The sequence below is a fragment of the Cordyceps militaris genome (assembly GCF_000225605.1).
Source record: "Cordyceps militaris CM01 unplaced genomic scaffold CCM_S00006, whole genome shotgun sequence".
Classification (NCBI taxonomy): domain Eukaryota; kingdom Fungi; phylum Ascomycota; class Sordariomycetes; order Hypocreales; family Cordycipitaceae; genus Cordyceps; species Cordyceps militaris.
The window spans coordinates 3,089,968-3,115,278 of NW_006271974.1; the positions used below are offsets into that span (position 1 = coordinate 3,089,968).

Sequence of the window (25,311 nt, forward strand, 5' to 3'; positions counted from 1 at the left end):
CAACCGCGTCGTCATGGTGCAGAGCTTCTGCGCCACGCCGCTCGAGGTCGTTGCCGCGCTGGAGCGCGCGACCGGCCGCGCGTGGCACACGGCGCACGCCGACTCGAATGCGTTTCTGGACCGCGAGACGGCGCGGCTGGCGGCGGGACACGCCGATGCGCTGCACAATATCGTGTTTGTGCTCGGCGCGGTGGATGCGGATTGGACGCGCCGCGACGAGTTTGCGATGGACGAGCTTGGGCTGCAGGACGAGGACCTGGATGTCGTGGTTGGGGACGTGGTGAGGGAGCTCCGGGCCAAGGGCTTGGCGTGAGGGTAGGCTGGGTTCCTGAAGAAGATACGAGGGGGGAATACGTGTGTTTGATGTCATGGATAGGTGATGGTGACTCGGCTGCAGAGAAAATACGGAGGGTTGGATTGCGGCTGCAGCAGACAGGACCTGGCAAGATCGGCGTCATAAACGGAAGCGCATCTCGTATTCGCCCTGCTTGCACATTCAGCTTGCATGGCCGGCATGATGGTGGATGACGATCGGACAGCCTAGTAATGTGATCAACATGGCGAACATTCATCGCAACGCGGGACAATGAATAGAGCTATACTCCCAGATTCCATTTCTTCATTGAATCAATTGTATGATACTCTCTAGACCCAATGTCTTATTCTATTTCTCGCTCTGCTATTCCAGCGTTGAAATACAAGACGAATAGAATGGGTGTAGAGACAACTTACCCCTCCATGCCAAGACGAGCTGATCGTAACCACGTCGAGCCGGACACACCTTCTATTTTCAGCCACAGCCTACGCTTCGACGTTATTCCCCGAGGGTACGGTGACGGCTCGGTCTAGGGACTCTTGGCTGATGTAGCCGGCCTACTTCTGGTCGGTAGGTGTGTCGCATATGGAGAGAGAAATCAGGTATAAAAGGTCGCGCTTCCGGTCTCATCTGTCGAAATCAGTAGCGATTTTTTTTATCATAGTCCAACACAACCTCACAAGAAACGCCCTAAAATGAAGTTCTCTGCTGCTTCTGCCATTGTCCTCTTTGCCAGGTAAGGGTCCCCCGTCTACTTGCTTTCTCCGCTCACACGCCCTCGCCCGTCTCACAGCCTTGCCGCTGCCGATGCGCCTTGCCCGACCGTGACGACGACTGCCGAGCAGTGCAGCACCTGCGTCGTCAAGGCCTGCCTGGCCATCTCGACGGTGCCGGTGCCCAGCGGCTGCGGCGTGGCGACGGCGACCGTCTCGTACCCGTGCAGCGAGAGCAGGTGCCCGGCAGGGTGCGCGTCGACGAGCTACATCTACTCGCTCGACTGGCACGATCCGACCGAGACGGCTCCGCAGCCCACGGCCACCGACGGTCCGGCCTGCCGTGTAAGTCGTTGCGGTGAGAGAGGCTGACGTTGTGCCAAGCCGCCTCCATGAGCAGAGTGGGAGGCCGGCTGTCTGGGCGACTACGTGTATTAATGGCGTTCTAACTGTTATTGCAGCCTAACAAATAATGACAAGGCACACGGCGACTCGTCGTCGAGATGGGCGGCTAATATGACTGGACGGGGTATAAGACAGTAGATAGCTCCACTGGCTTCTACGTGTCTGGGGTGTTTTATTCTTTCATACTCTTTATTACAAATCAGCTTACTATTTTCCTTGTGCCTAATTTTATTTCGACAGCCTCGATGCCACAGTGTCCAAGTGTATGCACTGCGCACCGCAGTCAAGACATTTCCAGGCGGTGTATCCGGATCCTTCGGTGCCATTCGAAGAGGCAAAAGTCTTCTAAAAACAGACCATGAGATGAGACTAAAAAAAAGCAAAACTCGTAGCGACTCAATTAGCGCCAAGGCAAGGCGGCACGAGACGATTTAATGCCAGAATACAAAAAGCCAAAGAATCGGGCTCCAGATCAGCAGGTGCCGATGCCGCGTAGGCCACGACGTCATTAGGCTGGTTAGTGTGTCCAGGTGTTCAGGGTCGCTGAAATGAACAAAAGCAAGGGTCAGCGTAACGCCGCCTCATCTTCTCATTTTCCGCCACATTAGCATCAAACAATGACTCGAGACGGCCACCAAGCAGACGCGCGCAAGCCTTGATTTTGTTTCATTATTATTGTTTTATTGTTTTGCTATTTTATGAATCATCTTCTTCTTTTCCCTTATTCTATCCCGCACTAGTCCGTCCTACACTCGTGCCACGCCGAGTGGGCGGCTTCTGGTCTGTGGCACAGCCCCGGCGGCTGACGTCGCTCGGCCACCAAATTCTCCCCTCCAACGCGGCAGACAGACAATCTGCTTTGCATCGTGCTCCTTGCCGTCGTTTGTGCCCGATAACGGGAAGCACGAGACTGCACGACTCAGAACTGTTTCTTTCAAATTGCAAACGTTTCCTCTATCCCGCAACGCACCGTTCTTTTCATCTTGACGCTCGCTTCATCCAATTTGTTTTGTTTTTGCTTGCCATTGTGCCCCGCCTCCGTGTGTCATCCTCTGCTTGAAACTTTTGGACGCGCGCGCCGTTTGAGAGAATCTACCTATTTAATCCTGTCCAGCAGCCCTTCTCGCTCTCGCTACCTGCTGTACCTTTAAGCACGCTGAGCATCCTGTCCATCTCGAGCTTCGAACGCCGTCCCCGAATCGAAAGCAATCCTCCCGACAAGAGCCAGGCCGACAATGGCCGCCGTTCAGCCCAAAGAGGCCATCTCGCTCGCCGACCTGAATCTGCTGGCGTCGAACCCGCCTGCGTACCCAGAGAAGCCCGACGAATACAGGCTAGACTCCGTGACGCTCTACATTGCTCGAGTGCCAGGAAGCAGAGGTCAGCTGCCCTGGACGGCCCACTACTTCCCCCCACGCTTGGGTCACTAACACTTGGCAGACATCATTCTCACCCCGTCCAAGCCCTCGGAGAAGAATGTTGGCCTTGCCGACGTTGAGAGCGCGCTCTATATCGTTCACCTCGTGCTCCCCGGTGAGGATGAGAAACCGGCCCCGACACCGGTCCAACTCGACGCGACAGCCATCACGCCCAACAGGAGCGCTCCCGCAATACCTATTCGCCGCAAGCCCTTGCCCAAAGACGCACGCCCGCTGACGCCAGACAGCGCGTCCAGCTCCAAGGTCAATCTGGTCGACCCAGTGCCTGTGCCCGTGCCTGTGCCCGTGCCTGTGCCGGCGGCGGCTGTTCCCGTGTCTGTTCCTGTGCCCGTACCTGCGCCCGTAGAGGTACCCGTGCCCAACGGTCGCCAACGGGGCGCCTCTTTGACATCGCAAGACAGCTTTCGCCCAGCTCTGTCTTCATCTCTGGCGACCGATTCCTACAGTCCCACGTCCGGTACCGACGAGCCTAGCCATCCCCCCCCACGAATCCCCACGGGCATGCAAGCGCCGCCGGTGCGCAAGCCTGTTGGGCCGAGAGCCATGGGTCCCTCCATGGCCCTCCCCGACAGCTTCCCGCCGCCGCTAGCGAGAAGCCGCCGCTTCAGGTCGCATAGTGACGCCAGCGCCTTCAACGATGTGCGTGACCCGCTTCACAGCTACGCCCGCCGGTCACCATCGCCCCGAAAGAACAGTGCTGCGTCGACGCCCCCCGGCGAACCCTTTACTCTCAGGTTGGTTCGGAGGCAGCCCGGCTCGGGTCTTCAGTGGAACGCGGCCGAAATCACCTCGCGGCAGCTTGATCCTCCGGTTCAGGACGAGGAGCAGAGTCTGGGCCTGTTCAAGACAAGCAGCCCCCCCGACGTCGTGTCAACGAGCAGCCCACCCATCAACATCGATATCGAACACCAGGGATACGTCAAGTTCCGACCCTTGGCACGACGACGCAGTATCGAGGCAGAAATGAAAGCGCGCGCAGCGAGCGCTGCCGCCCGTGGACTTAAGCTGCCCGAAATGATGTCCGAGAGGGAGCCCGAGACGGTGCCCGAGACGGTGCCCGATACGGCGCCCGATACGGTGTCCGAGACAGTGCCCCAGACGGTACCCGAGACGGCGCCCGATACGATGTCCGATGCGGTGCCCCAGACGGTGCCCAAGAGGAAAGAGAACGAAGTCTTCTCCCGGCAGCTGCAAATGGGCTACACCAAGAGCCTTATGTTGAATATCAAGGACAAGTTTCAGAAACTTGAGGAACAGATGAACAAAAAGGGCCATAACCGGAGCGACAGCGACTCGTCTCAGGACTTGGCCAAGGAGCAGGCCGCAGCCGCCTTGGGGCAACCCGGCCCGGGCATGAAGCCGCGTGGCTACACATTCACCAGCCCGTGGGGCGGCAAGTGCGATTTTCGAACTGGTCTGTCTGGCCGGAGCGTCAGCTGCTATCACACGCCGTACGACCCCGAAAACGTGTCGTACAACCAGCTACTGGAAGAGCAGGGCGTGAACCTGCCCAGACTGTCGGCCACGGCTCTGAGCGAGCTGCGCTTCGACCTCCCCAGCTCCGGCTTTCTCGTCCACGGAGACCATGACGGCATAAGTGTCGGCGCAGAGCGGGCGGGTGGCGGCAATCGTGGCAACAGGGCCAAGCTCGGGAAGCTCATTATTCATCACGAGGGCCTCAAGATGATTGATTTGCTCGTTGCGGCCAATGTTGGTGTATGGTGGGGAGCGTGGGAACGGAGCTTTTGATGATGCAGTGACGAGCCTACTCCTCAGGAATGAGGGCGACTTGGCTCGGTGGCGGCACACAGTTTACATGACGGTTTGGATTTACATGCTTGATTTTTTTTTTATGATTGCATACAGAGGAAGCGCTTGCATCCCTTTCGACTTTTGGTGGAGCGAGCGAACATTTATACCGATATTTTTGTCCGATTTCTGGGTTTCTAGACAACATAGCAAAAGCATAATGAAGACTTTTACAGCGTGCCATATGTAGCACGCGGGTTTATATTCTTGCCCCAAGTCAGGCCGTTTGCTTTTTCTCATGTGATGATTGAGCAAGGGGGAAAAGAGGCTGGATCAGAATAGGAGTCGTTGTCGCGGCGACACCCTTGCACGGCTGAGGTAGCATCGACCATGTCCGCCACCAACTGCCGACTGGTCGAGCAACAGCTAATCTCGTGCCATTATGTTCTCAGCTTCTGCGATAGTAGTTGGGGGGTAGTTAGAAGGGGCCACGTCATTTTGGGAACTATAATCGGAACAGGGGAAAGAGGAACTCGGTCGATGCTAATTTACACCTACCTTGTGCAAATGATCATCTTCGTTGTTGGTTGTGCGCGGAGTTTATGAAGTGGTTTTAGATGCAAAAGTCACCAAATGGCCAATAAAGTCGCAAACCAGAGATCTTCTTTCTCGGGTAGCAGAATGAGCCATCTAATAGTGTTCTCTAGCAACGACGATGATATGAGCGAGTAACTACTAGTTGGAGAAATCAAGACATGGATCTGCTAGATCGGGCCGGTGGTGGCGCTTTTCACATGCGCCGCTTCGCGAGGCGCGAAGAACCAGATCTAAACGACGTTTGGTGTTACTCTTGGCCTCAAAGAGTCCGCGGCGGCCAGGAGACGGCAGCAAAGTCGTCCCTCGGCGGGCTTTTACATGAGGGCTGTATCGACGGCCGCTTTTGGTCCCTGGCCCAGCTTTCCAGGCTTCGGCGCCTTTGTTGCAATAGACGAAAGGCGTGCAGCTATCTGATAAATTCAGGGTCGGCCCCTATTCAGGGTCCCTGACAGGAACGCCTGCACCCTTGTGATGGCGTGCTCGGCATGAGGCTCTGCATCTTATCTTGTAGGGGGAGGCTGTTGGGGGCGACATGAGCATGATTTCTGATAGTAACTCGGATATCGCGTCGTTGTCTTACAAAAAAACGATGACATTCTTTTGGTAGTACCCAAGGGTGGCCTTGCCCTCGCTTCGGTCCCACCCAATAAGGCCGGTTGGAAGCTGGCCAAGGCTCTGCTTATCGCGTCATTTACACTTTTTGCTTTCTTTTTTGGAGGTGAGGGCTGAAGTCGCGAAATGAGATGCCATCTTTTTTGTCTCAGTTACTCAATCAACCGGGTCATCCGGTCGGGCGGTTTTATTTCCAGACTGCTCCAGCTTGACAGCGGCCTGAGTTGGTCTAAAAAGCGGTGACAATTCAGGGTCTGGAACACAGGGTTCAGTATTCGTCTCAGCAGCGCTGCTCAACTAGAAGATTTACACAAAATGAATCAGGGAAGATGGTCCGGTGTGACAGTGATGCTGGGCGGGCGCATATCATGAATATAGGTGCACTACAAGCAGCCTTGCGTTTTCACTTATACAATGTTGTGCGTCGAAGCACAGAACCAACATGCGACTCCCCCGACGCCGTCGGGGTTTATGCCGCCCAGGTTATCGGCCGGCTATGCGCCAATGTATATGCTCGAACCGAACTAGGAAATGATGTGATGGCAAGGGCCCAGTACTTTTTTTTTCCTTCTTCAGGCGGCATTTCCAAAGAAGAAAATCCTACTCTGATAATAACGGTTGCACGGCTTTGGCCGCGCGGAATTGAGCTGTCCGTCGATGGGCCCGAAACGGAAGCGGCAGCTGGGATGTGCTGGGATTAGACAAGACCCTTGTCGGGCTGTCCCATTTCTGGATTTTTTTTGGACGAGGACAACTTATGTTGTCTGAATTTGTTTCAATATCCTCCAGAAAGTTCCATGACAGATTCCATGCGTGTTTCGCCGTTTCGAGGTCTTAGACAAGCCACGAACGATCGTTAGGGCCCGATGCAAGCCTTTGTTCGATGATTCATTTACATACCACACTTGTTTACATGTGTTTTGGCTAGGAATGGTCAGGGGGGGATATCAAGTAGGGTCCCCCGGTCTCGGGATTTGCCATTTTGCACCTCTCCCGATTCGCGACTGCATGGCGCGCGCCACTCTCACAGCCAACAGCCCGTCACATCTTGTACTATTCTTGCTTCTTTTTTTTTCTTCTTCTAGCTCTCCAAAACAGATAGGAAGCAAACTCCGCCAAGCCACCCCGTCACCTCCGTCGGACCGGCACGGACTTGAAGCTGAACCCGGAGGAGCCAATGTATTGGATGACGGCACTGGTATTGGTAATGGCGATCTACTCGCAACTGACCAGCTGTTGCTCCGTTGCGTCTTCTTTATGCCCCTTTTTGCTGCATGGCTTGTAAGTTGGGACCCCAGCAGGCCTGGTCCAACCGGCACCTGGCTCGGCGAAGGGGCGGCCGTTTTCGACTTGCACAGCTCGTGAAGCATTCACAACGACATCTCGCTTAGCATGGTTGTTTAAGATATAGTATTCGATTTTCACGCCTATCAATTTGTAGCTGCATTGCCGACTCCACAGCAATGTGGTCCGACATCTCGCCATAGAGTGGCTTCAACACTCCTGGTCCAATGCAGCATGCGCAACTTATCAATAAGACTCCTGAGCTAGTTGAAGGGGTCTGAAAGTCCATCTCAGAGATAAATAGAGCCGTGTGCCTCCTCCGTCTCGATACTTTTCTATTATTCCTCACCACGCTCCTCACTCTTCTCACCATCACACTCATTTAACCCACCCCTTCAACAGACACTCCTTTACCACTCTCCAAAATGAAGGCCGTATTCTTCTCTCTCGCCGCTCTGGCTCTCACTGCCCTTGCGGCTCCCACCGTCCAGGGCAGCACGGCCGTCGGGACAGTCGCCGTCCGCGACAGCGCCGTTGTCGTCGACAAGCGCGACGGCGAGGACGCTGCCGACCTCATCAAGGCCCTGACGGAGGGCAACAGCAACATCAAGGACATCACCGGCTCCATCAGTACGTTCTTTTCTTGTCCACTCCAGGCTAAACACAGAAAGACTCACCCGCCCTCGTTGCAGACTCCACCCTCGCCGGCGTCCAGTCCGGCAAGACGTCCAAGGACGAGGCCGCGACGCAGACCACCGACGATCTGCAGAACCTCCTCGACGAGCTCGCCGGCATCCTCAGCCAGGTCCTCAACAAGGTCGGCATCAGCACCACCAAGGGCGAGTTCCAGACCATCCTCGGCGAGGTCGAGGCTCTGCTGACCGAGGTGCTCTCCACCGTCAAGGTCCTGCTGGCCCTGCTCGGTGCCCTGCCCGCCCTCAACTCCATTGTGCAGTCCGTCCTCACCCTGCTGTCCAAGATTCTGATTACGCTCATTGCCGCGCTCGGCACCGCCATCATCCCCGGTCTGCTCTCGATCCTGTCGCCGCTCCTGGCCGCGCTCGGCACTGGTCTCGTCGGCCCCCTGCTGTCAGTCGTCGCTGGCCTCGTGGCCGGCATTGCTCCTCCCACCGGTGTTTAAATGGCATGCTGGTAGCTCATTTCTTGGAGACGGTGGCTATGAGCAGAGCACGTATTAGTGGGATGGACCTTACTGATTCTTTCTTGCGTCTTTGCGCGATTATTTTTGACCATAATATTTTATACCCAAAATGGAATATTTTGATGTGCACTGCTTTCATTTCGTGATTTGATGTAGAAGTGCACAAAAGGACTTGGTATAACGAATCGATAGGCCAAGCCTGTCAGTCTAACACGACGAGCCTGTTTTGTCTTACATGTATGCTCAATCGAAGAGCACCAACATCAACGAGTTATTGCCCTTCGGTAGGTGTAACGTTCAATAGCCGTTGCTGGCCCGCACAGCAATTCAACGAGGCAGAAATCCATGATTCGTGGGCGATTGGCAGGACACAGTCGTTGGGGTAAGCAAGTAAGGTCCGAATATCATTTATGACAGGTCACACGCTATCCGCTCTCGGCAACTCAAATGGCGTATATGACAGAGGCTTACCCGTCGCAGGCGCGAAATCGGCTTCGGGGCAGCTAGTGGTAGTCTCAAAACTTATAAAGCGCCCGAAGGCTATTTTTCTACGTTTCCGGACAATAGATCCCACACGGAAGGAGTTGGACTCTTCTAGACTGGGTCCATTAACGTTGTCGCCGAATTACGTGCTGATTTCTTTCATATTTCTCTTCTTCTTCAGTCGAACCATCAGTCAAAGTATCAATGTTGCGAGGTTTCGTGGCTTATCTTCTAGCTAGACCCATTTGCCGTAGTACTACATACAATGGACGTGATTTTGGTGCGCATATCAGATATCCAATAACATTTATGTGGCAGAAGGCCACCACGTGGTAGATACCCAATAATCAAGGAACCGCTGCGTTGTGCCAGCGAAGCGACGTTCGGCAACGTTGCCGGTCTAAGCCTGTTCTCGGAATTGGCCACGGCGGCTTGAGGCTGCGGCGAATAGCTAGAGATTCTATTCCCGAACCCTGCGCATTTCACTACTGCTCAGCTTATACGGCCGCTTAGTCGATTTCTTGATGGAACAAGGTGACGTCCCAGAAGGCAGCGTACGGCCCTCACAATATTGAGCTCTCGCCTTGGCATCAACGTGGACCAGGAAATCAGGGTTATTCGGGCTTACATGAAACTTAAAAATACCAACTGGATCGGCTGTCAGATTTCTTCCCCGAAAACTATGGGTGCGACTGCAACGGTCCTGCAATGGTACGACCAAGGAGACCCGCATACTCCAGGTTGCGCACTCATTCTTCGCCTTACTCGGAAGTCTCCGACCATCGTGCCCGCTTTATCATTTCAGCTCGATTCAAGGGAGCGATGGCGGAAAACGCTTGCGCAAGGAAAATATATACCATTTGCCGGCCGACGCTCTCGGCGACAGAAAACGGCAAGCAACCAGCCCTATGGCGCTACACACTGGCGCAAGCTGCCTGATGACAAGGCGCTTCAACCAACAGAACAGGACTCGTAGTCACGCTCATGTTCAATCACGTATACGCCAATATATGTCAAGGCAAATGGATAAATCCATATAGCCTATCTCTCTACATCACAGCTGATGGCAAGGTGGAAAATGGCGGAACTGCCGCGCTAGTGATTTGCCATGCGCTTGCGAGGTTCACTACACTAAATCCGGATATCTCATAGACTCTCTTCTATATTTAAGATGCAAGGCGGTATTTTGAACCTATCGGGAGCCGCTCACGTGGCAACCAGGTTGTCCGTTTTGGGGTGTTCTAGAGTCATTTGTGTTGAGGCGGAAGACGCAGAATGTTGCATTAGTCGATCTCGCGATTGTACGCGGAATGGTGCCAAGGCGGTGGTTGCATCGCTGTAGCAATAGCTCTTCTCCAAATCTTACTTTGAAGATTGCAAGTTTACGCCGCAAACGTGATGGGTGTGGTAACATTCGACCGGCCACAAGCCATGGCATCACCCTCGCCAAGCAGGAACTTGCTCGTCTATCAGGGCCCTCTTTCCTTTAATCACAACTGATAGAAGGCAAAAGTGTGTAAGCCTCGTTACATTGTCAGTTCAGCCTCTTTTTGCCCGTAATTTGGGAATATAAATAGACAATGAAATCACCTTCCTTGATGTCTTGTTTCTCCAGACACAACACTCTCACATCCATCCAGCCTCTTCCACCAAGCTCGACTCTTCTCGACTCTTCCAAACCAAACCAGTTCCAAAATGAAGGCCGTCTTCGTTTCCCTCGCCACTCTGGCGCTCTCCGTCTTTGCCGCTCCCTCTCCCATCGAGGGCAGCCTGGCCGCCCGCGAGCCTGCCGCCGTGGCCTCGTCCGAGTTTTCCGTCGAGAAGCGCGCGCAGTCCGCCGAGGACCTAATCAACGCCATCAACAAGGCCACCGGCAACGTCAACACCATTGGCGTCTCCATCAGTACGAATCCCACGCGCTGACGTCCCAGTAATGGCAGCCTGCTAACCCCCCGTGTTCTTCACAGACGTGACCATTGGCAAGTTCAAGGCCGGTGCCATCACCAAGCTGACCGCCACCCGCCTGAGCAGCGATGATCTCCAGAAGTTGATTGGTGAGATCGGCGCGCTTGCCGCCAAGCTTCTGTCGGCTGCCCGCGTCGCCCTGCCCAAGGAGGCGCTCCAGCTCGTCCAGAGCGCCATCGGCGGCTTCATCCGCGCCTCTATTCTCGTCTTTGGTGCTCTTGTCGACGCCTTTGGCATTAGCGGCATCCCTTTCGCTATTCTCAACATTTCCTTCAGCCTCTTCACCACCTTCCTCACCGCATCTGTCGCCGTCTTTGGCAAAGACATTGCCCCCGGTCTGCTGCTCATCCTTCAGGATATCCTCGGCGGTCTCAGCGGTCAGGCATCTATTGTTCTGGGACCTTCCCTCAAGTTCCTTGCTGGATTCCTCCGCCAGTATGGTGGTATCTAAATGACATTGACTTTGAGTGCCCTACTGCGGAAGCGCTCAGTCACCTTTGGCCCGATGGATCGAGTACTAGCTAGTATATGATTTTTGTTGTCTAGTTCAAAAATGCAAACGATTTGGATCTAACTTCTTGGAATTGGCCAGTGATACTTTGCCTCGATTTAAACAAGGCATCAAGGATGAAAGTCTTCTGTGTTGGTTTCCGCAGCCGCCTAACACCAATGGTCATGGGATATGAGATCTAACCACTACAATTGAACTGCTGGAAACTCCATTTTTCAGATTACTATTATAAGCTCCATGCGCTGTTTTACCCGTGCTAATTTACCTTTTTTTCTATTTCGGTTTTGGGCAACCGTGTAAGTGGCAAAGGTGCAGGGAAACCACGCACACAGCAGCCATCAGGCAGAGAAAATAGAGTATACTGATAAAGCTAAATCTATCCTCTTCCATCATTTTATCGCAATTTTAATTGCCTACATTTCGCCCATTCATCGCCAAAGTCAGGCGCTCTCTCAATATGTAAGAGGTGTTGCACGTGATCTAGCACGTGATCTCCAACTACCAATCACGACCCGAGCATTGTAATCCCGCAGCGCAACCAGGAAATAAAGCTAATTGAACACCAAATCGATCCGCCCTCCCCCAGCTCGCAACAACCAAACCCCAATACAACCGCCATCACCACCTCCCCCCCCTCGACGGGTCCGGCACGACATCAATTGCAACGGTGCCTTTTGCAATTCGACGACGACTTAAACTCGTACACACACAGCGAGAATGGCGCCGGCCCTGACTGCCTCCACGGCCATGCTGGCCCGCCGCCAGCTGACCCAAGTCGCCGCGACGACCTCGACCTCGAGAGCTGCCCTCATCGCTCTGCGCGCCGCCGCCGCGGTCCAGCAACGAGGCTACGCCACGCCCAACGGCCCTCCTCCGCAAAATTTCCGCCAGAGCAAGCGCATCGAGTGGTCCTGGGACCGCGAGAGCACGCTGGACCGTGTGGGCAAGTTTTTCCTCATGACCGAAATGGCCAGAGGAATGTACCTGCTGATGGAGCAATTCTTCCGACCTCCGTACGTTTTCAATTTCTAGTCTTTTCTGAGATGCTGCCGGCTCGAATTGGGGCGGCAGAAGAAGTTAATGAAGAATACTCGGAGAGGTCGGGTTTGCTAACAACGCAACGCAGTTATACCATCTACTATCCCTTTGAAAAGGTACACCGGCAACCCCCTCGAATCCAGACATCCCCCGGGCGCGAAAACAGAATAGAATAGCAATTGACACCTCGATTTAGGGCCCCATCTCCCCGCGTTTCCGTGGCGAGCACGCCCTCCGCAGATACCCCTCAGGCGAAGAGCGGTGCATTGCCTGCAAGCTCTGCGAAGCTGTATGTGCCAACCCAGCCGCCTCCATTGGCCACTGACAAGCCATTTCTAACTCTTTTCTCTTTTTTCGCTGCAGATTTGCCCTGCTCAGGCCATTACCATCGAGGCCGAAGAGCGTGCCGACGGCTCCCGCCGCACGACCCGCTACGACATTGACATGACCAAGTGCATCTACTGCGGCTTCTGCCAGGAGTCGTGCCCTGTCGACGCCATTGTCGAGAGCCCCAACGCCGAATACGCCACCGAGACGAGAGAAGAGCTTCTTTACAACAAGGGTATGGTGTAGCAAATGACGGCACCAGTCTTTTTTTTTCGTGAGCACAAACTAACCATGTTGCAGAGAAATTGCTCTCCAACGGCGACAAGTGGGAGCCCGAACTGGCCGCCGCGATTCGCGCCGATGCTCCCTACCGATAATCTACTCACAGCATACCGTAAGAGATGCTTGAAAGAAATTCCCTACAAATTTTCCCTCTGTATGATTTAGCAAACCCCCCCCCCGATGGTGTGTATTCAGAAGAATGAGCGTGCATGGTTGCACGGGCATAGAGCGGCAGCGGAAGAAATCATAGCTGTATATAGGCTCGAAAGAGGTTCTTTTTCGTTTCTTGTCCATGAGCTTGCTTTGAGATTGTGAAACATGTCATTTTCTGCAACCAGACAGCTTTTGAGCTAATCTATATCTCTAGTCTCTTATTTCCTCATATGCAATGTTTTTACAATACTGATTTTCGCCATGAGCCCTTTAGCACTTCCAAATCTTGGGCTCGCCGTTCTTGCCGGCAGCCGCGAGGACAATCTCCATGAGCCCGGCGGCCACCTGACGCATCGAGTTGTGGAACTGGGGGTTAGTCGGGTAAAAGGGGCAGTCCAGGCCGCTGTCGCTGCCAAACTCGATAGCGAGGCCATTGATGCGGTTCGAGCCGCACGTGTGGCCGTAGTAGCGGCCCAGGAACCAGTCGGTCGAGCCGCCCGACGTGGCGTACAGGGACGCCTCCTCCAGCGGGACAAAGTGCACCGTGGTGCCGTCGCCGGCGGCATTCATGGCGGCGGCCATGGCGGCGGCGGTGTCGCGCTGCGCCTGGAGGTCCGCGGCCTCCATGTACTCCTTGTAGACGGCGCCGGTCGGGCCGTCGCCGATGACGCCGCGCTTGCCGTCCCACGCGGGGTTCGTAAAGCTCTGCGAGGGATCCGTCGTCTGCGGGTTATCGTCGCCCCAGGCGTACAGGACGTCGCCGGCGATGGAGTGCAGGTCCAGGAACCACGTCAGGCTGGGGTGCTGCTGCGCGATCCAGGCCGCGTTTCGGGACTCGGGTTCGGAAAACGGCGCCGTGCCGCGGAAGCTCTCCGACGCGGGCATGGTGGAAGCGGGCGGGGGGATGGCCGGGTCAAAGTACTTGTGGTAGTCCCAGAGGGCGTCAAAGTTGCGGTTCAGGTCGACGCCGACGCCGACGGCGCCGGCGGGCGTCAGCGTGGCGCTCCCGTCGTTGCGGTTCTTGCGCCAGCAGGACCCCGTCTCCTGGTCGTATGCCACGCCGTCGGGGTTGACCATGGGCATGGACACGATGCCCGCGGAGAGCGCGGCGCGGACCTGCTCGGGGGTGTAGGTCCTGGCGCCGTAGCGGACGCCGGCGCCGGTTTCGCGCGCGTGCAGCAGGTCGGCCAGGAAGTAGAGCATGTGGTCCGGGCCGCCGCGCTCGCGCGCGTGGATGCCGGCCTCGAGGTAGACGCGCGGCGCGGCGGCGCCGATGACGATGCCCGACACGGTGCGGTTCTCGTGCGTCGGGTGCGGCGCGTCGAAGAAGCGCACGTCGCGGTAGTGCCGCGCCAGCGCGCGCAGGCCCGACGTCACCTCGGCGGGGGTCAGGAGGGTGCGCATGTCGCGGTCCGCGGTGGCCAGGCCGCGCGGCGCGACGGTGCCGTGCGCGAAGCGGTCGCCGGTGCCGACCGGCATGCCCGTGTCCTTTGCGACGGCTTGTCTCTGGCGCAGGCGAAGCAGCGTGTCGGGGTACTGCCCGTGCCACGCGAGATGGCGCTCGGCTTCGATTTCTTCGGGGAGAAGACAGCCGTGGGCGGCCAGGAAGAGCGCCGCGGCGACGGGGAGCATCGACTGGGGCTTCATGGTTGAGGCGAGGTGCGTGGCGATGGCTCGATTGATGCCAATTATGGGGGTGGGCAGATTTGGGGCCAGCTGTCCCTAGCCACCTTTTGGGAAACAACGTCTATTATTTATTATTTGTGCATCTCCATGTCTTAGTCGCTAGCGAGACATGTCAGTGCCGGCAGGGATGTAGCATCGACTTGATGTGCAAGACAGGGAGGCGAGTTGGAGAAGAGCGCATGTGCCCAGACGTTCGTTTAGGCTGTCCGTATTTTGGTACACAAGTCAGTTTGCTAGGTACTCAATTCCAAATCGATGCTTTCCATGTCTTCTTTTTTTTTCCCCGCTGGCTGCACCGACTTTTTTTACCCGTCGCAGTCAGAAACAAGGCCAGTGCTGCTTTCGGGACTGAGTTTGCAGTTGTCGCACTAAGAAAACCAACTTCCCGGGCATAGGATTGTGGGAAGAAGCCAGCATTCGATTTCTGTCTTTGCGCCAGTGTTAGCGAGCCAGTGGCACGTACCATTACTGGTAATGCCTCGGCATGCACAAACGATGAAGAGTGCAGCAGTTGCAGTTGGTGATGGGTGACAGGTCAAGCAAAAAGTTTGGCCAGGCCCGTAATTTAGTTTAGTGACCCCGAGGTAACATGCCGCGTCAGGATTGGTAGAATACTTCGGATCGTCAAGTCGTTGTCCTGTTCATTTGGGACACGTGTAAACTTTCTCTTCGCGTTTTTGTTGAGTTTGTGTTTGTAGTCTCGAGATGCTTTGTGTAAGTGTAGGTGTCGATCCACGAGGGCGCACCACTCGGTCGATTTGCGACGAGTGAGGCCCAAAAACAATGAGTACCTGCAATTATAACTATCCAAAATCATAGGAAATAACCTCTCCAGCAAAACCCCGGTCGCTTTTAGCCTCGCAAATAATCGCCAAAAAAACGAACATGGCATATGTACGGAGTACAGGGTAGCTCACTGAGTTTCGCAAGCAGGCAGCCAATCAACACCCCCATTGATCCCGCTGAGTAACCAAACGGGCAGTCCCATCACGTGACGCATCCGCCGTCCAAGCTGCCTCAATTGCCTGGGAGCTTTCCGGCCTGGGTTGGCTGGGGGGCCTGACAGCAACGAGAAATTTATCACCATCTTCACAACGCTCTCCCTCAATCTCCACCCCAACCCCCGACGACCGCGCAATCGCCAGCAGCCCATCAATTTGCTCCCGTTCCTCTCTGTACATTCGACACCGCCTGTTCTTTCTTTTCTTAATAACTCCTCCACACCACATACGAGCCAAAATGTTCCGCACAGCCGCCTTCCGCTCCGTCGCCCGCGCCGCGGCCGTCCGCCAAACCACGCTCGCACCCCGTTTCGCCGCGCCCGTCGTCGCCCTGCGCGCCGCCGCGCAGAGCTTCGTGCCTGTCCGCATGTACAGCGCTGGCGGCGGCCTGAAGAAGGAGGAGGTCGAGGGCCGCATCATGAGCCTGCTCCAGGGCTTTGACAAGGTACGAGAAACTGGTGAAACCGGGCCGCTCGGGGGCAAAAGAAAGAAGGGGGTGGGATTCGGTGCTGGGGAGGAACTGCCTCGTTTGGTTTTGCTTGCGGTGATGGCAATTGATGCCTCGAGTTCGGGCTGCCGACTCGCCCGGCTGATAGAACAACCCCTGATATCCCGGCATTGAACCCTTTACGTGCATTACCAGAGCGATTTGCTAACGTGGACTTGTGGTCTAGGTCAACGATGCTTCCAACGTACGTGTTACCTGCCATTGACGCAAACACCGACGCGCCATCCAATCCGTCACCCCCCGTTACCGGTTCTAACCCGACTCTGCAGATCAAGCCCGCTGCCCACTTTGCCAACGACCTCGGCCTCGACTCGCTCGATACCGTCGAGGTCGTCATGGCCATTGAGGAGGAGTTCAGCATTGAGATTCCCGACAAGGACGCCGACACCATCCACTCCGGTAAGCTTTGACAAAGCGAAAAGCACGAAGCAGTCGCCACCATCATGGATGCTAATCATGCTCTTCAAAACAGTCGACAAGGCTGTCGAGTACATCATCAGCCAGCCCGACGCCAACTAGAACGAATCCGACCAATTTGCCGAACCACAGCTCGGGGGGGAAACCGTCGTCGAAAAACGGTTGCTTTTCCCCTTTGCGGCTGAATGTACGCGAAATGCAACAATTCAAAAGAAGGACAAAAAAAAGCCCAATCCAAAATACCTCACAGTTGTACAATATTTACAGGCGGAGCGGTTATTATGCGCAGCAGCATTGAGTAGAGGAACAAATCGTCTACGTGTGATGGAAGTAGAAGGGAGAGAGATTTGATGGGAGTTTTTCATGAGGGGTAATTTAGGACCTGCGCCCCCCGGAAAGAGTTGTATTCATCAAAATATAAAGGATTTCTGTCAAGTTTCTTTTTATTTTGATTTCTTGTCGAATAGAGCTGTTGTATGAGTATGGTGCATGCTTGCCGTTGCAGACAATCCGTTCGGGCATGACTGCAAGCTTATCCCATATTGTATAAAATCACCACTTTTTTTTACTGCACATTCCACCTCGGAAATGACCGCAAAACGCGTAGTGAATTTGCGGGGAGGAATAACCAGTATACCTCATCTATGAGTTGCCAAACGACAGACAGAGACTGAAACTACTCAAACAAGACATTACAAAAAAGAGCCCCTTGGATTTCAACTTGAGCACGCCACACAACCAGAGTCAGTTGTAAATGGGAAAGCAAGACAGCGACAAACAGCAAATGAATCAGAAACAAATATGGCATTATGCGAAACTCGGAAGAAATCCAGAAAAAACCATTTGCAAGAAGCTGGAACAAAAAAAAACATTAATCTCATTTTCTCTTTTCAAAAACGCCACGTGAAACAAAGCAATACAAACAAGACCAGCCGATAGCAACAAGAACCAAAAAGTACAGAGAATAAGAGCACGGCGCCGTCCAGACAAACACAGCAACAATCCCTTTATTGAAAAGTCCCTAGCAGGACGAAAAAGAAAAGAAATAACCCATCCCTTGTAAATTTTCCATACTCGACCCATGTTTTATTCCTTGTCCTTTTCGTAAATGAGTGCTCAACAGGCGCTTGCTCGAATGTGTTTATAATCATCCAGCAGCGGAAAGCAGCAAAAACTCCGGTATTGTTTGAAATGAAAAGGTAGCAAAGAACATATTTGCAACTCAGGAGTTCGGTCAAAAGGACGCCCCCTGGTTGCATGCCAGCCATAAACAGTGTAAAGAGCCCGTTAAGGACTATAAACCAAGAAACGCCAATGTGGTTTTGTCTTTTCCTGTCTTTTCCGTATCAACAAGCAAGTGGTTGAATGACGTCAATGTAGAATGCGCGCAGACAGTCTGATGCCAAAGAGCGAGAGTGGTATGTGTCTCAATGTAGCAAAGACCAAAAGAGCAAAGTCTCACTCACCGACCGTTAGTCGACGGGTTCTTGTTTTCCTTGGTATTGCGATCTGGTGCCTTGCCGGTGACGGCACCGGCATAACTGAAGCTGCTCATACCAAGACCAGCAGAAGCTCGTTTGCGCATGCGTGCAGCAGCTACCGGATCGTCCTCCTCCATACTGAAGACAAAATCAGGGTCTTCCTCGTCAATAGGAGTGGTGAACCGGCCGGTGACAGCGGAGCTGATACTGCCAGTAGAAACATGGCGTTCCATGGCACGGTCTTTTCCAACCGCGTTGGAACCACCAGTCCTTGCAGATGCGGGATGTAGGCGCGGGCTGGAGCTGGTCGGGGGATCGTTGATCTGGCTGCGTTGAAACTGTTGAGAAAGGGTAGACATGGAGTCGCTGCCGATTCTCATGGATGACGGGCGACCGGGGGCACTGGTGCCGAAGGCTTCACCACCCATCTGCTGGGCGAGCGTTGAATTCCGCAGAGGGCTGCCGACATGACCAAAAGGAGAGGCAGCGTTTCGCGCAGAGCGGGATAGCTCCTCCTCCTCCTTTTGACGCTGGAAAAGAGAGCCCCAGCGGCTCGGACTAGAGGACATGGGACTTCCATACTTGGAGAGGACCTCTATGTTGACGTCATTCTCGCCTCGCATGGAACCTCTTCTAGCCTTCTCGGCTGGCGTCAGAAGATCCTGGAGATTTTCTGGAACGTAGTTTTCCGGCACATTGTCGCCCTCGTCGCCAAAGGCAAAGCTAGCTTCCCAATCGTGATCGACGCTCGTCTTTGGCACACTGGAGCTAAGCATCTTGGGCTTCGCATATCTTGACGAGTGCATGGCCCGCTTGCCAAAGTACTCTTCACTTCCGAATGGGTTTGAGCTCGGGGGACTGCCGGTGGTTAAAAATTGGTCCGAGGAGCCAAATGCAGAAGTGTGCAAGAGTTTGAGGGTATCGGAGGTTCGAGAATCCTTGGCGTTGCTCAGTGAAGCAGAAGGAGATTCCAGACCGAACTTGGAGGGGACCGATGATGGCCATGGAGCGGCGGGGAAGCGGGCAGCATTGGAGATGCCATTCGAGTCAAATGAAGCGGGCATTGGAGCGTCAAGGATGGATAGTCCCTTGGCATTCGCGGGCGAAAAGGCAAACCCATCGCGAGGGGAGCCGTAGCTCTCGGGGAAAGCAAAGGGAGACTCGGAAGTGTGGCCGTTGTCGAGGTTTAGGTGATGGTCGTGGAGCTGCTGGCGGCTCTCGGTGAGGTAGCTGGGGAAGCCGGACTGATCGGCCTCGTATAGCGACGTAGTGAGGGCACTGGCGGAGGACTGATTGTAGGTGTTTGTAGCGGCGGAATTCGGCGAGGTCGGACCACCGGGGCTGCCAGGGAGGGGGGCGGTTATGATAGTGAAGCCATTCTTTCCGTAATTGACTCGGCGGCCGTCCGGGAGGACGTGCATGTTTGCGCACTTGGGGCCGAACTTGCAGTTTCCCTGGCACAAATGATTAGTCGGAGCCCAGTTGGAGGCCCAAGGAGCTCGGAGAGAGCCAAGTGAATAAATGGGACAAGACTTACTTTGGCAAAGTATTTGCAGACAGTTTCAGAGGCGACACCGAGCTCATGGCTGAAAGGGCAGGCATTACCAGCCTGGCAGGCACCTTGGCGGTAGAATTTGCAGGGAACATGGGCAGTGTCTGTGAGGGAATGTCGCGTTAGCGCTTAGAACCAGAGACGACGTCATGTCTGAGATGGATTTTCGACATGCTCGGGGAGCTCGCGGGCGGCACACGAGTCGCGGGAGGGAGGGGTAACGTGTAGGCAGTTGGTCGGTCGCTGAGAGGGCAGGATGGGCAGAATGCTGACCCGCCTGGCCAGAAGCGCGGCAGAAAAAAACGAGGGCGGCGCCGTTGGGTTTTGTGTGCTGGGTAGCGGCTGCGGCGGGATCAAGAAAAAAACTTACTGGGAGGACTCCTGGGCATGACGGAGGAGGTTGGTCCGGAGGCGGCGTTGGCGATGCTCATGCTGGAGCTGCGGGCATGGCGATACTCGGGCGGCATTTTGGCAATGGGCCGTGACGAGCGTCGTCGGTGGGTGGAGGAGGAAGAGGAAGAGACGGACGAGGCAAGACGTCTTGTGTGACGGTGGAGAGGGAGGGGAGAGGAGGGGGAAGGTGGTGAGTAGAGTGGGGGGGGAGTGGTGGTGGCGGTGGTGCAGTTTGTAGGAGTAGTATTAAGTGATCCACGATGTACAGCAGGCGTTGTAGCGGGCGTTGTAGCGGGCGTTGCAGCGGATTCAGGCGCAAGAGGACGCTGTGACGAGCGGAAATGGGGGGTTCGTGGTTGCGCTGGGTAAGGGTGCTGTAAGTGCTGCAAATGCTGTAAGTGCTGCAAGTGCTGTAAGTGCTGTACGTGCTGTAACTCGTGCTGTAGCTCGTGCTGTAACTCGTGCTGTAACTCGCGTTGCTGGCGACGCTGTAGCTTCTGCTGAGGCCGGAGGTGGTGCTGAGGTGCCTGAGGTGCCTGAACCGCCCGAACCTGCTTCTGATGGTCCTGGCCCCAACTCCCACTGCGTCTCGCCCCAACACCGCTGTAATCCCGCTCCCGTCCTAACAGCACCCGCTGTGCACTCGGCCACTGCAACACTTCGGCCAATCCCATGTTGGCGACAAGCCTGGTATTCGGAATTGCGAGAAAAACAAAGAAAAAAAAGCAAGATATGCAAGACTCGTCTCCCAATACCCCCCCAGTCGAACTCGTTTCGTTTCTCAGCTGCTGTCCAGTCCCGAGACCATGACTCGGAAGCCCTTTGCCACGGCTCTCTGGATCACGCTTCCCCAACTACCTACCCAAGGTTGTTCTGTCGCTTTTTGAAGTTGCGAAAGAGGAAAGACGAAAAGGACCCTTGTCCGACCTCTGTTCTTCTTTCGTCTTGTTTGCGCAACGTTACCCGGCTCCACGTTTGGCTGCTGCCGTCTGTGGTGCGTCGCCGAATCTGTATGCAGTATAACACGTGGTTGGTCAGAATGGAACAGTTGTATAAGTCGGCTGACCAGACGCGAAGAAGAGAGAATGCAACACAATGATAAAAAAAAAATGAGAGAAGCAGATGGAAATAGGCAAGCCGAGAAGCTTTGGGTTTTTGCTGTTTGCGGAAGTTGAAATGACGCCAAAACCCAAAATATGTGCACTGCCAATATTGCCGCGCAAGCCCTTCTGTCTGCTGTATAGCGCATATGAGTTGTGACTTACCAAATATCGGCAATGTAGGCAAATATCCCGCGCCGAATCGCGAAGAAAAGAAGACGAGCACGAAACTTTGCTCTGTGTGATTGAAATGTTAGACTTGAAGACAAGCACCACAGCGACTGACTGTACAATGGTGGGAGAAATTCGCAAGAAGGAGAATCCATTCAGAACCGTTTATCCCGGATGAGGGGGCGCAGTGTCGTCTTATACCAAAAAGACGACTAGAATGCTCACTGTAATAGACACCATGTAGCTACTACGCACCCGTGGTGGTGGTCTTGACGGCACGCAACTTGCCCGTTGTTGCAGTACTAACTAACACAAACCTGCTGGTGACTCAGTCGTCCGTCTTGTCCTGTGCGTATAGGATCCCTTGGCAAAGGGCAATCTACGTAATAAAAACACTGGGGCCCTTGCTATTTCCGTCCAGTTTGGATGCCAAAGAACCTATGGAATCCATTGCACACCACGGTACGGAGTACAGGTGCATCATCTTGCATCTTGTCTACACTGCCCCGGATCACTCGGTCTCCAACGTCTCGCCACTAGTCGGTTCTTGTATGCGACAGCGACCACCTGGATGCCACAGACGGATAGAACCACAGGACTGCATAACGACACTTGATGGAAATCATTGGTAGACGACAGCGGGATACTAGGCGTCCATCCGTCATGGGTGGGAGAAGTGTGTGATGCGTGAGCGCCGTTGTCGTCCGAGGTGTGGGCATGTGGCCGTCTCTGGCACCCCCCCCCCTCTCTCTCCTCTCTGCAGGCTCAGATGAGCCGGCGGAGCCACGATACGATGCTGTAGGTTTCCATTGTCGTTTCAATCAGCGACTTTACCTTTTGGTGGTCATGTTACTTGGCCGTCGTGAATTCGCAGGCATTTGTACTGTCCTTGGTCAATGGATCACCCCTACATCTATCTCCTGGCTTAGCTGGCAAGAATAACTACAGGTCATCTTTGCGATGTAACTAATTGAGTATCCGGCTTTCTCGTCTTAGTTACTCTTATCGACTTGTTGTTCATGATTATCCTCATCTTGTTTTTATTTTTGATTATTTTTAGAGTTTTCTCGGCTAGGAAAGAGCCGTGAGCTGAAGAGAATGTCTCACTATCGACTTCACTAAAAAGTGTCATGGGCCTATAAGACAAGGTCGGTAACAATAACACCTTGCGCCCAAGCCGAGTCGACGACCGGATCTAACCAGTTCACAACTAGTACAAAGCATCGCTTCCTGTGCTTTCAGCCCATCCTGACGATTTTGTCACAGACCCGAGACACAAACTAGTTCCCAGTAGGTCGTGTAGGAAGCTCTCTTCCTGGCTTCCCCCCAGTCATCCGCCCACATTGTCGGGAATCGGGAATGCCAATGCTACCCATGCGCGTCAAGCCTTGTCTTTACAGCACTGCGTTTCTTGTTTATTCAGCCGAGATAAAAAACGAAACAAAACGTTCAGTGGTTTTCCCCAGGTGAGAGCTTCCATGGGGACCAAGAATAGACTCCGTTGTCTGAAATTCTTCGCTGGCCCTCTTCTGCCAATTGGCGTCTCGTCTGGGATAATTGGTATTCGCGTTACAGGCACATTCATTTGCTAAACTGCAGAGACACGAAAACCGGAATTTCTCCAAGTTCCGCAGCATGCGCAGCTCTAACGATTGCTCGTTACCTTGCAGAACACGCCCACAACCCTGTGTACTTGGCAGCCAGCATGCCGCTCGATCCCTAATTCCACCGGGCGTTGTCCGAATCAGCTGCTGTGGCATCTTTCCCATCGCTGCCTATTACAAGTCAATACTCTATTATTAAAAAGATTAAACTAGGAAGAGGAATAAGGGGAATTAGAATAAGTATAAGCAAGAAAAGTTAAATAAGAGGGATAACAATAACAAGGAAAATTAGAAAAGGAAAGAAGTTAATAAAATAGTCAAAAATAGAACGAATAAGGAAGTGGTTAGTGTTCCTAACCGGCGGGTTATTTTGTCCTCCTGGTGCCATGGTAGGCTCACATCCGCTGCTATCCCGCTCCTCTGCCCAGGGTTTCCTTGCACATCGCATCATCTAGAGCCTTGATCTATGAGAAATACCCACACATCCGATGCCGTGTCCGGGCTTGCATCATGCCAGATTACACGGGTTACACAAGAAACAACAGGCCAGGACACTTATATCAGCCTCGACGGAGCATCCATCATTCCGTCCTCACAGCCGCCGTACGCAGCACCCATGGTATACCGACTTTGCGCGTCCAAACCGACCTCAGCTGACACCCAGCCAATGAGGTATCGGATAAGAACAAGCACCCTCTCAGCTGCGCGCCTTCTTCCACCGTCTCTCACCGCATCGGCGCGGTGCAAAGTCGGGCCATGGCTCGCAAAGGCTGAGCGCCCCGGATGCCTTTTCAAGCCGCCGAGGACCAGAAGTTGCGGCGTCGCCGCCGGGTCACGCCTGTTTGCTACTGATGTTTCTCTCAAGCCGGCCATTAGCTACTTTTAGCCCAGATGGTCCTTTATCGGGCTTTGTTTATGGGAAGACAGAGCCATTGGTTGTTTCCCCGCGCTGCATGCAAGCCAGTGGCGGCGGGCTCCAATAACGTCAAACTAACTGCTGGTAAAGTGACCAAATACGGGGGAGGGTTCGCTCCAAAAGCCATGGCCCATAAATAGCGGGAGACGCGGCCTACGGCGCGGCGCGAACCACCACCGTATTAATAAGTATTTTTGGTCGTGGTGCGGGTTGTAACCCAGCCTGGTTTGTGACCCTTCAAAAATCCGATTTAGGTGCTTTATACCTGCGGCTTCATCGCAAAAAGGGAGAGGGACTGACACGACAGAAACACCTGTCCTGCCATCGCCTTGTCATATCCCACCGCCGTCCGACCACCCCGGGTGGCTGAATAATGAATCGCGCCGTCCCCCCCGACAAGCAACACGTGCCGTTGGAAAAAAAAGCACCCTTGGCAAAAGTCCGAGACACCCAATACCCAGGCATGATGTGCCGTTGGTGCCCATCGGCAGTGGATACGCACTTGCGCCATCACAGAAAGTCTTGGACACGGGCAGGTGTCCGTCGTCTGCGGCGGCCACTGGCCAGTCACATCTCACATGTATGTATCTAAACCTGTTTGCCTTGCCTTGGCCCCGGGGGGGGGGGGTGGGGATGGGCTGCTTGAGTGTGCCTTCCATCGCGAGAAAGAAGCCCCGTCGGGAGCGAGGGCTCGCCTTGGCCGGAGTGGATGGGATGGATGCCATCGCGGTCTCACGAGAGAAAGGGAGTGTCATCGGGATCATGGGCTTGCATGTTGCACAGTGCTACCCTGCCTAGGCTGCAGGCTCTCGTACATGATCTGTGCTGCCCCCGTACATGCAGAACGACGACACTACCAGTCGGCTCATGCATGCGTGCATCATGGCCGTTTTCTCCCTGCGGTTGCTCTCCGAGGGCTCGTTCGTCTAATGTGTGGGAAAAGATCCGCGTGCCCGGCCTTGGTAGCACTGCATGCATGCGCTCTCAGACTAACCTTGTTCATGAGAACAGGTTTTCGCGACTGGGAAGCAGAAAGGCCGTTTCCGCCCCCTGCACGTCCTTGTTACTCGATGCAAGAATATATCGAGTCCAAGGCATCACCAGCTGAAACCGCCCGGGCGTCGACCACAAGCCAAGCCACTTGGTCGTATTCTGGGGATGCAAGGAACCCAAGTGATGAAAACCCCAAGTTCTGTCATCTCGGTAGCAAATGAGAGGCGGCGCCGCCCGGCTCAACATGGCAAGTTATTCGTCGCCTCACTTCCTAGTTAGCAGTCACTAAGTACCTAGTTATTTTAGCTCCTAGACTTTGATGGGTGCGATTTGCCGTCGTCACCGTATGGCAAGGCAAGTGGCCGCGCCACCCACACCAATAGATGTAGCAAACCTCGTCAAAACTGACTGTGACGGTCAGCCCTGCTCGCCTAACTAGTCGTTTGACAGGCT

General features: G+C 54.4%; 7 protein-coding genes across 7 annotated transcripts; 4 read left to right on the forward strand and 3 right to left on the reverse strand.

Annotated features, from left to right (window-relative positions):
• Positions 1-2,669: 2,669 nt before the first annotated feature.
• Positions 2,670-4,622, forward strand: CCM_08233 (uncharacterized protein; the record flags this gene model as incomplete). Its single annotated transcript, XM_006673371.1, has 2 exons — positions 2,670-2,814; positions 2,875-4,622. The coding sequence occupies 2 exons, from the start codon at positions 2,670-2,672 to the stop codon at positions 4,620-4,622; spliced, it is 1,893 nt and encodes a 630-aa protein (XP_006673434.1).
• Positions 4,623-7,540: 2,918 nt separating this feature from the next.
• On the forward strand, positions 7,541-8,256 carry CCM_08234 (uncharacterized protein; the record flags this gene model as incomplete). Its single annotated transcript, XM_006673372.1, has 2 exons — positions 7,541-7,745; positions 7,808-8,256. The coding sequence occupies 2 exons, from the start codon at positions 7,541-7,543 to the stop codon at positions 8,254-8,256; spliced, it is 654 nt and encodes a 217-aa protein (XP_006673435.1).
• A 3,697-nt stretch (positions 8,257-11,953) lies between these two features.
• Positions 11,954-12,978, forward strand: CCM_08235 (NADH-ubiquinone oxidoreductase 23 kDa subunit; the record flags this gene model as incomplete). The annotated part of the gene is made up of 5 exons (XM_006673373.1): positions 11,954-12,249; positions 12,363-12,390; positions 12,471-12,563; positions 12,638-12,836; positions 12,902-12,978. The coding sequence occupies 5 exons, from the start codon at positions 11,954-11,956 to the stop codon at positions 12,976-12,978; spliced, it is 693 nt and encodes a 230-aa protein (XP_006673436.1).
• A 328-nt stretch (positions 12,979-13,306) lies between these two features.
• Positions 13,307-14,683, reverse strand: CCM_08236 (zinc carboxypeptidase A 1 precursor; the record flags this gene model as incomplete). The annotated part of the gene is made up of 1 exon (XM_006673374.1): positions 13,307-14,683. The coding sequence occupies one exon, from the start codon at positions 14,681-14,683 to the stop codon at positions 13,307-13,309; it is 1,377 nt and encodes a 458-aa protein (XP_006673437.1).
• Positions 14,684-15,961: 1,278 nt separating this feature from the next.
• Positions 15,962-16,750, forward strand: CCM_08237 (NADH:ubiquinone oxidoreductase 9.6kD subunit; the record flags this gene model as incomplete). The annotated part of the gene is made up of 4 exons (XM_006673375.1): positions 15,962-16,168; positions 16,398-16,415; positions 16,501-16,630; positions 16,704-16,750. The coding sequence occupies 4 exons, from the start codon at positions 15,962-15,964 to the stop codon at positions 16,748-16,750; spliced, it is 402 nt and encodes a 133-aa protein (XP_006673438.1).
• A 1,360-nt stretch (positions 16,751-18,110) lies between these two features.
• On the reverse strand, positions 18,111-20,748 carry CCM_08238 (spindle poison sensitivity protein Scp3, putative; the record flags this gene model as incomplete). Its single annotated transcript, XM_006673376.1, has 5 exons — positions 18,111-19,583; positions 19,667-19,785; positions 19,853-20,023; positions 20,052-20,457; positions 20,500-20,748. 5 exons carry the CDS (start codon positions 20,746-20,748, stop codon positions 18,111-18,113), a joined length of 2,418 nt encoding a protein of 805 aa, XP_006673439.1.
• Positions 20,749-23,064: 2,316 nt separating this feature from the next.
• Positions 23,065-25,104, reverse strand: CCM_08239 (uncharacterized protein; the record flags this gene model as incomplete). Its single annotated transcript, XM_006673377.1, has 8 exons — positions 23,065-23,120; positions 23,349-23,383; positions 23,521-23,794; positions 23,945-24,100; positions 24,166-24,231; positions 24,368-24,632; positions 24,860-24,886; positions 24,922-25,104. 8 exons carry the CDS (start codon positions 25,102-25,104, stop codon positions 23,065-23,067), a joined length of 1,062 nt encoding a protein of 353 aa, XP_006673440.1.
• Between the last annotated feature and the right edge of the window lie 207 nt (positions 25,105-25,311).